Source organism: Pteropus vampyrus, unplaced genomic scaffold (assembly GCF_000151845.1).
Source record: "Pteropus vampyrus isolate Shadow unplaced genomic scaffold, Pvam_2.0 Scaffold143, whole genome shotgun sequence".
NCBI lineage: Eukaryota > Metazoa > Chordata > Mammalia > Chiroptera > Pteropodidae > Pteropus > Pteropus vampyrus.
In genome coordinates, this window is record NW_011888924.1 from 665,783 (window position 1) to 677,911 (window position 12,129).

The following is a 12,129-nucleotide window of genomic DNA, read 5'->3' on the forward strand; positions in this document are numbered from 1 at the left end:
CCAGCCTCCTACGCTAGCACCTGGTAGCTCCCAGTAGGTGCTGGTAATGCTGGTGATGAGGACGTTCAGCAGAGAAAAGTGAAAGTGGGCTCAGGTCCCAAGAGTCACTTTAAATAAAGGCCATTATGTACCCTAAGCCTTTGGTTGTGCGCTTCTAAGCGTGACATCCTCCATAACTTGAACTTGAAGTATCTCTTCATCACTATCTTGTTTCTCGAAGCAACCAGTTTCTCTTCTTGACCCTCTCCCCATTTTGGACCCTGTGATAGGTGTACCTGAGCCTCCAGGAACTTGGGCTCTCTGACATTGAAATTGACCTTGAGAACAGATCTCTCCACCCCCGAGACAGGAGCTGCATTATTAGTCAGAATTCTTTTGGTCAAGTCTAACGAAAACCCAAGTCAATTCGACTTAAGAAAAAGAGAGATGACAGGATTTATTGACTCACAAGGCTGGGCTTTCGGGTGGTTGAATCTAAGGATCCAAGCGACGTCATCAGAATGGGGTTGATCTTTCTGTCTGCCTCCACCCCTCTATCTTGTGGCTCTGAATTTTTCCTTGTTGGCTTCAACCCCAGATGGGCGCTCTCCCACCATGGCCCCCAGAAGCTCCAGGATTTAGTCCTACCATTTAAGAAACCCGATAGAAAGAGAGCACCTCATTCTCAGAATTCCCAGCACGAATCCCAGGGCTGACTCTCATTGGACCAACGTAAGTCACATGTTCATCCCCGAACCAATCATGGTAGCTGAAGCGATAGAACATGTTAATTGGCTGGGTCATGTGCCATTTTTATAGCGAAGGGTGTTCCCCAAAGGAAAACCAAGGTGCTATTTTTCCAGAGACAAAAAAAATAGATGCTGGGCCAGAACAAATCAAACTAATGTCATTTATAGAGATTCTCGGGACGACGTTGTGTGTGGGACAAAATGGTGGAGATAAACCAGGACCAGAAGCGAGACCTCATCGGATGTTGTACGAAGGTGGGAGGCGAGGAGGCAAGCAGGAGGTGAATCGAGAGGTTCGATCAAGGAGTGGTACCTCCCAGCAGCCAAGGGGCAGGGCAGGGCAGGGCAGGCGAGAACTGCAAGCCGTTCCTTCCCAGTTCAGAAGTGTATTTTATAATTCCTGGAGAGTTAGTAGCCTATCCTCAGCCTAGCCCGCCTCCTGCCTCTAAGTAGCAGAGGCTGTGCTGTTGCCTCTTGTTGGAAAAGTTGGTGCAGGTCGGGTCATTGAGGCAGGTCTGGGGCGGTTTGCAGAAATGGCCACACAGTCTGCTTGAAACAATGAAAGTCTTCACACAGGTAGGGATTTATCCTAAAGATTGTGAGATGCTTAGAGTATGAGCGAGAGTATGCTATATATTAGAAAGAAATATTACCAAAAAAAATATTATCAGTTGGTATCTCTGGACAGTAGGATTCTACGTGTTTTTCAAATTTTTTATCATGACTCTTTTTTCGGTCTGGGGAAAAATACAAAATAAAGAGAAAAAAAAACCCCTAAGCTGCTCATGTCAAACATTTTATAAGCCAACCTTTTACTATCACAATCCACTCTACCATTTAATTCATTTTCTCACTATTTCCCTATGCCTCACTCTGGGGACCTGGCTATCCCTCAGTCTGGATAATTAGCCTCTGGCCAACTGGGAAGCAGGTGGCTGAAGCAACCCAGCCTGCTAGAGAGAGGTTGGGAGGGGTCTCTTTCTCCAGGCAGGGGCTGGGCCTGCAAGCTGAGACCGTGGTGCCCACTGAGCCCGGTGCTGCTGAGGGAATAGGGCTCAGATGGAGGGCAGCTGTGATCCTCCCTCAGTTTGTGCCCCTCCCCCTTCTCTCACCTCCTGGGCTTTTTTTGGGCAGGATGAATAAACAACAAAGGCCTGTGGCCATCTCAGGCATGCCAAGAAGTGGGTGTCATCTGGAGGATGCCTCAGCCCAAACCTTTTATGTTGACAAACCATGTTGATCAGAAGACTAATTGCTTCTTGCTGTCTTCAGCCTGCCAAGTGCTTGACAATGATTCACAAATCATTTATATAATTGATTATCGCAAAAAGACTTTACCCTCATGGAAATGGATACCCGGGCACCCTCTGCCTTCTTGGGGATGAGCTGAGATTCAGTTTATCAGCGAAGGTCCCTGCCAGGGCAGAAACCCTCTCCCGAAGGCCAATAAGATCCCCCAGTGACCTTGGGAAAACATGGCAGAATTACCCTCACAAACAGTGCCAAACTCAGAATCTTAGCAAGAAAGAGATCTGGCCAGCTCGTCTGGTCAAGGCTGCAGCCTCTGGGCCAGAAGAGGTGTCAAAGCCACAGGGGGAACGCTGGCTTCATATTCTCAGTGTGGAAATCTTTGGAGATGGAAATTCCGTAATTTCACCCAGTGACATTTTTCAGGGTTTTATGTCCTGGTCACCAAGATAGTTTTTGTAGAGACAGTTGCCACATCCTGCTTTTCATCCTGTTTTACCATGAACCTGGAGAGACAGGCTCAGCTCCCACCAAACCTTCAGCTGAGCAGAGTTGGGACAACATGGATTTTCCATTTTGCCCCAGGCCGAGTGGAAATGAAAAACAGAGGTGTGTGTAGGAGTCAGGATAGAGTGTGCCCAGGAGAAGCTGGCTTAGTCTGCTCAGATCTGTGGAGGGAGAAGGCAGGGAAGATGTTATTACTGGGGATGGGGGAGTACAGAGGTCTTACACGTAGTCATAGCAAGTTTCTCTTTGAGGTGATGCTTGAAGATTTTCTCTTTGAAAGATTTAACACAGCCCGTGTGTGTGCGTGTGTGCGTGTGTGTGTGTGTGTGTGTGTGTGTGTGTGTGTGTGTGTTAGGACAGACAAAATGACAGGTGCCACAATTTCATCAGTCAGGAGACAAACACCACTCTGGGTATTTGTTATGGGAGGAATTGTGTCCCCCAAAACGTTATGGTAAAGTCCTAACACCCAGGACCTCGGGATGTGACCTTACTTGGAAATAGGTCTTTGAGGATGTAATCAAGTTCGGATGAGGTCACTACGACCTTCATCCATTACGACTGGTGCCCTTATAAAAAGGGGGACTGTGGGCACAGTCACAGACGTGTACAAAGGGAGGACTGTGAAAAGACGGAGAGAACACCCTGTGGAGATCGGAGTTATGAGGCCACAAGCCAGCCTGGGGGATCTGGGCCACCAGAAGCTGGAAGAGGCAGGGAGCCCTCCTATCCTTACGGGTGTCAGAGGGAGCAGGTCCTGCAGATACTTTGATTTCGAACTTCCTGCCACCAGAAGGGTGAGACGATTCATTTCAGTTGTTCTACACTATCTAGCTTGTGGCGCTTCATTACAGCAGCCCCAAACAAAGACAGCGATTTAACAGATTGAATTAATACAGGCTAAGTGCTTCGAAATCGGTTTAAGGCGTTAGTTAGCAAATGGAATAGACTGAGCCCTTGGTGGTGACTTCCGCCTGCCCAGGGCATGTTTATGAAGGCACCACCATAGGCATCACCGCTTCCACAAAACAGCCACAACCACCGCATGTCCAGGAGCTAGTGGCTAGGCTCTGCCCACCTCTCCCAGCTCCACGCCCCTGGGCACCCAGGAAGCTGGGAATAGAGGCCCACAGGGCTACCATAAAGCCCTGTGTCGCCCTGATTTTGCCAGTCTGCAGACGAAAGCCAAAGGAAGATGCTTCTGCCTCCCAGTGAGCAAACCTAAATGGACACATAGCGGTCTGGAAAATGTGGTGTTTAGATTTCCCACCTCTGCAGTGCAAGAAAGCACGTTGGAAATAAAGAGAGAGGACGGTTGAATGGGCAGTTTACAGCATCCACCACAACTGGCATTGCCAGGTTGAATGCCAGATGCCCAACCAAGTTTGAATCTCAGATAAACAGATATGTTTCTAGCGTAAGTATGGCCCCACTATTGCATGGGACATACTTATACTAAAGAATTACTGTTTATTAGACATTTAAACTTAAGTGAGCATCCTGCATTTTAATTTGCTAAATCTAGCAAGCCTAAATGACACATCACACACAGCTAATTTCCAGTTTTTTCTTGTCAAGACCGTGGGAGAGGGTAGGAGAGAAAGCCAGCCCTCAACCTCCACCACCATCAGATCATCCCCCTGACCCTCTCCACATACCATGTCTGATACAAGCAGCACGAGAGGCTCAGTAACAGGGGTTCCCCAAACATAATTTGAGCCAAAATCAAGTTTGGGAAGATGGAGCGAAGTCAGATGTTGGTTGAAGGAGGATGGTATGGTCTGGTCACAGGGTATCTGGATGAATTTTCCCTAAGGTTTCAGTCGTAGGCCTTACTCTCAATGCGGCTTACAACTCAGGGGAGGAAAAAGCAAAAAAAAAAAAAAAAAAAAAAATAGCGTAGGTGAGCATAGGCTCAGCACCTGAGAAAACCAGAGTCCACTGGGGTCCTGAGAGAGAAGGCTGGGGCAGGGGAGGGAGAAGCATAGGGGGTCAGCTTGGCCTCACATGACACAGGTGAGAGCCAGGAGGGAGAAGGGCTGAGCAGAGTCAGGCACGAAGACCAGAAGGTGGAGCCCGGAGGCGGTGAGAGCACCTGACAGGTATGGGGCCCTTATCATGGGCCAGATTCTCTTTTAAGAATGGTGCTCGCCTTAGCAACTTGCATCAGCACTGTGAAGAACGACTATCCTCATTTTACAAAGAGGCAAACCCAGGTAGAGGGAAGATCATTGCTCAAGGCTACTCAGCTTAGCTTGTAAGTGGAAATAACGCCAGGAAGGCAGGCTCGGCTCAGATTGAAGAGAGCCTTGACTATCCAGGCTGGAGATTTAAATCGATGGCACAAACATGGTTTGGGTGTTGATCATGTGCAAAGCACTGGGGATTCAGAGACAAGCACGCCACTGCCTCGGACAGTCTGGCAGGATGTGGCCAAAGCCCTAAAAAGGACCATTGATCCAGAAATTCTACATGAAAAACCTTCATTCTAATAATTAAAGACTTTGCATTCCGAGGGAGTGTTTAGCTATAAAGATTTCATTACAACATGACCTATAATTGCAGCCTTTGGAAACTAAAGAAATGCCCAACCATAAGTAACTCGTTACATAAATGATAGTTCAGCCATACATTTGTCATGTTGTAGAATATAAAAAATATTTATTGATATGCAAATATGCCAATGACATGTTATTGAGTGAAAAATGCAGATCAGAAAATAGTGTACACTATATGGTCGCGTGTGTGCATGTGCGTGTGTGTGTGTTTATGTAGTTTAACCCGGAAGGGTGTTGCAAAGTGTTAAGAGTGGTTGCCTTAATCTTAGGTCCTACTTCTATAGGCTATTTTTATTTTTATTTTTATTTTTGCTTCAGTTCTATAAATATTGAGTGACTAGTCAATGCTAGCCACCATGCCAGATGCCGAACGCTGTACCCGAGGGTGAATACAAGCATGTTTCCTCCCTGCCTCATGGACGAATAAGCGGGCAATTAAGTAATTACTGTATCGTTCGGGGAAAGAATCAAGTCCTGTGACGGAGATGGAGAGGATCAGGTGAGGACACATGTGGATCCGAAGGTCAGAGAAGACCTCTGACATTTAAGTCAAGACCTGAGGGCTGAAAAGGAGATGAACTTAGAAAGTTAAGATGAACTTAGGCTGTGTGTATGTGGGGTCGGGCAGGGGGCGCGGGATGCCCAGCAGAGGGAACTGCATATGCAATGGCCCTGAGCAGCAGAGCCCTTGAGAACTAATGGGTCAATGGGTCAGTGTGGTTGGAACTCAGGCTGATTATGTCTTCAGAACTGGGCATTGGCAAGGTGAAGAACCCCCTGTTCATTGGCATTGTTCTTTCTGTAGCGGATCCTTTCTAAAGCACAGTCCTCCGCACACACACACGCACACATGCACACGCATGTGCACACAGATGTCTCATAAGCTGCCAGACCTAAGGTTCTGGGCAAACTCTACCTGTTCAGGCACAGAGACAGCCATGGCTACTCCCTGGGATAATTCTGGTGATAGCCAGCATTTACCAAAATGCCTTAAAAAACTTTTCGTGTGCGGCCGTATGTTTTGTGTGTGGCGGTGTTTTTGTGTACGTGTGTGCATGTGCATAACTGTTTATTTGTTGAAACCAAGTCACTACTACTTACTTCCTGGGACAAGTCACAGAGGCCAGAAGGCGCTCACTCTCTTATCAGATTTTTAGGTGGATAAAGTGAAATAATTGTTAAGATGTAAATCACTCTTTTGAAACATGTGTCATTTTGGAGAGTTTCAATACAACCAAATTATTTACTAACAGTGGAAAAAAGAAACATTTTTCTTTACCAAAATAACAAGAAAAAAAAAATCTTACCTAATCATTCAAATAGATAGAACATTTTCTTTGGGGAAATTGCCAATTTCCTTCCTTTTGACAGCATGATTATCGTCCCACCGTGTTCTGGGGAGGGAGGAGAGAAAAACAGCACTTCCTTTCTCCAGACCCCCCATTTCCGGCCGCTCTACACAAAATATCGGTGAGAGTCCACATAGAATTTCCAAGGATAGCATAAGGTCACAGACTGACTCAAGAAAAATGTAAGATGCTTTGGGCCGAGGTTCGGCTCTAGCTGGAAGCGTTTCCGAATCGAGCAGCCTGCCAGCCTGTTTGCCCACCACCTTCTTCGTCCTGTACCAGGAGCAGAAGCAGGATGCCAGAGTCCAGGTATCGCAGCAAGGGTGGAGGGGGGTGATGTTTCCACAGGAGCAGCTGATAACGCAGGTCATGAGGATGGAGCTGCCAGCAGTCCCGAGGCCCCGGCAAAGATGCTAAGCCAGGTCACCTCTCTTCATCACAGTAACCCTCGAAGGTGAGCACATTTATTATCCCCACTTAATTGATGAGGAAACTGTGGCTCCCCGATGAGACACAACCTGAAGTGGACTCAGCTCCGCAGTCTGCACTTCACTGCTGATTAGTCGGTTAATCATCAGAGAAATAAGGCCAGAGCCCATGGAAAGTGCCTAGGAGATGAGGACTAAGGAGGTGAGTCCAACTCAAAGCTGGGACTAGAAGGGGTTGGATCCCCAAAGACTAAAGCAGAGAAACACTGACGTGACCAGGTGTCACCTGGAGAGGCCGGAAACGCACAAGCCTTGTCCAGTCTGTCAGTTTGGGGTGGGTGACTATGACTCACCAGCTCCCAGGTGAGACCCCAGGGGCTGGAGGAGGGAGAGGGGTTTCTGGAAGAGCTGGGTCTTAAATGACTCGGGGAGAGGGAAGAAAAGGGCTGACAGCACAAGCTATGTTTTAGCTTTTTGAGTCACAGATCCCTTTAAGGATCGAATAAAACTATACGCCCTCTCCTCAGAGGAAGGCACAGGTGATTCTGCAACGTCAGGGGCCCACATCCCAGAAGCCCACCCACGCCAGGTGAAGGGCACCTGGTTGTTAAAGTGAGAGCAGCAGAGAAACAGACCCTCTTAGAAGAGGTACAAACATGGGTGATGGCCAGTCTGGCTTTCTCTCACAGATGCTTATGGTCCCCCAGAAGGTGGCGGCAGCTCAGGGGCTTGAGCCCAGGTTAGTCTGAGCCCCAAGCCTGTTTTACCTCATCATTCTCATTGGATAAACCAACTCAAAGTCTCGAAGATTAAAATCCATAACTCCTCACCCCCACCACACACAGCAGGTTGTATCTCTCTTGGGTTAGAGCCTAACATTTCTGAATGTGGCTTTGGGATACCCCTGCAGCAGGACCCCATTCTAGCCTGGAGAGGAGGGGTGCAGCAAACTGCATCATTAGGACCAAAACCAAGGGAGGAATCTTACAGCCTGGTGTCCAGCTCCCACATAGCCTCGTCTACTCCCCAAATAGCCGCCCTAGCCGCCTCGACACTGTCCAGTTCAAGCTGGCGCCCGGCCCCAGTCAGGGCCTCTCCTTAATCTAACCTGTTGGCCTCACACCAGTTTGCAGCAGGAACAACCAGATCCGCTTCAGACCCCACCTCCTGAAAACTCAGCACATGAGACATCAAGTCCAACTGCCATCACAGGCCCTTTGTTTCTAGGAAGTTCATCACAGGCTTCCTTTACACAGACCCTCTCTCCTAATGCGAAATACAGTCTGGCCCCCCAGGTGCTCTAGCACAGGGCAAGGTGCATGGACGCGGAGCAAACTGCCCGCCGACTTCCACGGCCACACACGTTAAACCGTCCACTGCTCTGCAGAAACTGCCCTTGTCCCTTTCCGGAACCACCTGCCGTTTGCTCCTGCCACCTTTCCAGCCCAGACCCTCCCCGAGGCCATCGGTCAAGTGCTACCCAGCCGCTGGGAAGGTGGCTGGTCAGCAATGAGCTCACCGGACATTCCACATCTACACACCGTTTTCTGAGAAGCTTTTCACCCCCGAGACACCTACTGAAGTGCAAGTACTTCCGCAAGTGGCCGACTGTGGCTGGTAGGACATCAGAGGAAGTGCTGTCTGCGGGCTGGTCCACGACGAGAAAACCCTCGGCCAGCACCCAGGTGAAGAAATCGTTTTTAAAAACCCCAGACTGGGGTCGTTAGAGATGGGCTCGAGCAGGTGAGACACTAAGCACAGATACTCACATAAAGAAAGGGCGCCTCTGCCCTGCTCCCCACCCCCCGGGGATTCGAAGACGAGGCCAACGTTTTGAAAAATATAAAATTTTAATAAAGGCTACATCTCTTAATTACAATAATTATTGTACCAAGTAATTTTCCTTAAATGAACTCTTTATAATGCATAATTTACAGTATAAGTAGAAGAAAATGCCATGGCAAAAGTCACTGAGTACAAGACTTGTAATAAAAAGGCATAAAATAGATTTATACATAAACCCCTTTCAAAAAACAAGGGAAAGCTTGAGCCCTCAATATAGGGCGACACACGGAGTGGGACCCCGTGCAGGTACAGGTACTGTACTGATTCAAAGTCAAGCACTAGAGATAGTGGATTAATACTCTGTCATACGATATATACAGACATATAGTACAGGTAACAATGGCGAACGGAATGTACAGATTAACTTAACACGAAAACCCGAACGTCAGGATGAAGGTATGTGGGGGCAAGGGTGCTGCTAGGCCTTCCCGCACAGTTCGCTTCTGTGCAGGGCAGGGGGCTGGTTTCCAGAATGGCTGTGGCACAAAGACTAATTAAAGGGGAAAAAAACAAACTCCAAGGAGCTATGATTTCAAGAAGAGCACAAGGTGAACCAGGAGGTACTAGCAGGCCTCAGCCGCCAGGCACCGGGCCCCGGTAGGGAGCTACTAGGGTGAATCTGGGGCCCCTCCCTGTGAGGCTCCGCCCTCCTCTGCAATGGGTCGCCCCCTAAATAATGACCCCCCCACATGGCGGTGATGACGTAATGTAAGTCAAACCTCAAGACCTTTATGACAAAATAGAGCAGCATAGAAAAAAAAAAATGCACCAATTTCTGCGTGTGTCAATGGCAGGGCACCGTTTAAAAAAAAAAAAAAAAAGTCTGTCTTCACTTGGAGAAACGCAGGGCAGAGCTTAATTCCTCTTTCAATGAAGAAACCATTAACGCACTCCTAGCTCCGCTCCTCAGTGTGGAGGGAACGACGGAAACCTCCCTCTCTCCCCCTTCCTGTTTAAAGCAGCATATCCATAAACCCAGGACAGGGGTCATCATTTTGTTCAATAAATATCAGTAAGGATTCCTGTTCAGGTAAGCTATACACAGTTCCTCGTAGTTTATGGATTTCAGATCCCTAGGAAGTCATATATTATGTATGGCAGTCTCTCAAATACAGTCAGCATCTTCGATAGCCAAGAGTGGTCATGTTTTTAATAAATAGTTCAGGCTTTTCTTATCTCAGTACCCAGCTCGTGAATAATGAAAACCAACCTCCCCCCACCACCCTCCCAAAGGCCCAGCGGCCGATTCATCCCTAGACTGTGTCTTCATTGGTTTGTTTGTTTGTTTGTTTGTTTCCTTCGAAATGTGGCTTCGCGGTCGCGAACGTCCGGAACCATTCCCGCAGGCTGCGGCCTTGCGCCTGGCCGAAGCCAGACCCAGGAGGCTCAATCGATCCTCTCCACCTTCCCCAGGATCCGGCCTTCGTACGTGGGGAGCACCGTCTCGTCGTCCCAGATCTCCTCGAAAACCGCTCCACAGGCAAACTCGTCGCTCGCTTTTTTGAAGTAATACCTTAAAAGGAAAACCCAAAGAGCATCTTCAAAAACGTGCATTTTCTACTTTAGAAGAAGCGCTAAGTGAGCCCTGAGGACGCGTTATCTTGAGAGCTGTCCTATGGCCTTTGGCCTTCGCCCTTATCCGATTTAGACGGCTACCTGGGCTGGCCGAGGGGCACAAACCGGCAGGCCTGGGTCACTTGGGAGGAAGCTGGGCCCCCCAGGAGCAGCGGCCTGGGCGGGCTCCCCCTGCAAACAGCTCTGAGGCTGCTGTCGTCAGCCCAGAACTGCTGCTGCCACCGATGAGCACACACATTGTGAAAAGTGCACTTTGCAGAACAGAGCTGCTCCTTTCTCTCCCTTTTTTGGGGGGGAGGGGAGGCGGGGGGAGGGAAGGGCAAAGCAGGCCCAGAGTTCATTTGCAGCAGCCACCAAAAAGGGGGTCCCCTCAAAGAGACCCCAGACTCCTCGCCTGAATCCGTAGAAGTCTGTGGAAGGCAGACTTTGGCTGGTTTGATCGGTCTGGAGGCTGACACCTCTCGCCCCTCCCACTATGCAGTGCCCAAGTGCCAACTCTCCCAGCCGGTCTCTGGCATGGCCATGGGACGGCCACTGCAGGAGGCAGTCCTGCTTCCCAGGGTAGCAGACAACACCAGCCCCTCTTCCCCTGGTTCCCTCCCTCCTCTCTCACCCACCCCTCCAAGGTCAAACACTAAGGGCCCTTCTATTATGCCCGTTGATTAAAGGCTTCTTTCATCCACCCAGCCTTCTTTCTTCTAAGGCTGTTTAATTGTATGGACTCAAATGACCAGTCTCTCTCAGGAGAGACCCATTCGGAAGCAACGGCCCCGCCGGCTCCCAGGCCCCTCCCGAGGAAACGAAGCAAAGTCCTCGTCCCTCCCTGTCCCCAGAGACCAAGACCCCTCAGTCGGATTAAACTTGCCCCCACAAGCTGTCACCTTCGACCAATAAAGGGCCACTCACAGAGAGAGGGTCACAGTCCCCTGGGTGGAGGTGGACAGCCTCTCTAAAATATTTAATTGTCTCAGGGTTATGGGTTGTTTTTTGGTTTTTATCTTTTCTCTGGGAAAAAAAAAAATTAATTCCCCTTGGTTAGAGCTACGTTTTTTTCTTTAATGAAGGCAAGCCAAATACTTTCATAGGAGATAAGGCTAAGTTAAGTGAAACAGCTGGGTTTAGTCAAGGTTCTTTGTTTTTAGCGTTCCCGGCTGAGCTAAAGCATCGGGGTGAACGGCACGGCTCTGGTGGGCCCGTGGTGAAAACGCTTCACACGGAGGGGCTCAGACTTATCTGGGGGAGACGGCAAGAAGCTGGGGAGCGGGTACTGGGCACAGGCGACCCCGGACATCAGGAAAAAGTTACTTTTCCGAGTCAGGGCTGCAATTCCGACGCCACCCTCAGCCCCCAGCTCACCTCGCGATCCCCGAGTGGGGCTTTCATGGCAACCGTGCAACGACCTTTTCCATAATTGCAACCTCTCCCAGAGAGGGAGGGGACGCTCCCGGAGCCCCGCCCCCGAGACATCAAAAGGGCTCGCTGCCCTCACTTTCTCCAAGAAACGGGCTTTTCCACTGCAACATGCTTTATGTGGCAAACTTTGCTTTCTTCTGACATCTGGCACCAATCGCGTCTGGCACGTCTGGAGGGGCCGCTCTCCCTGTGAACCGCTGCCACAGTGAGGTTACTCAATGCAGCCCGGGTCCCCCGCTCCACAGCCCCAGCCTCACGGGGCTTTTTACTGGGGGGCGGTGGGAGGGGGTGCGCATTAACCGTCAGAGCACCACCCCTGCGGGTGGGGGAGGGGGCGGGCACGAGGCATGGCACCCTGTGGCCCCACAACCCAGGAGGACAGTGAGTCCGGCTCTAGCCCGGAGAGCTAGCACAGAGAGAGAAGGGGCTGGAAAGGGCCTGGCCACAGCCTGATCCCATCAGTAAAGAATTCCAGCGT

General features: G+C 49.7%; 1 protein-coding gene across 1 annotated transcript in view; it reads right to left on the bottom strand.

The window, feature by feature from the left end:
- Positions 1-8,649: 8,649 nt before the first annotated feature.
- Positions 8,650-12,129, bottom strand: part of AXIN2 (axin 2) — a 30,202-nt gene continuing 26,722 nt past the window's right edge. The window contains exon 11 of the mRNA XM_023535654.1: positions 8,650-10,176. Within this exon, the coding sequence (XP_023391422.1) occupies positions 10,050-10,176 (127 nt within the window). The 3' untranslated portion in view covers positions 8,650-10,049. The remainder of the gene's footprint in view (positions 10,177-12,129) is intronic.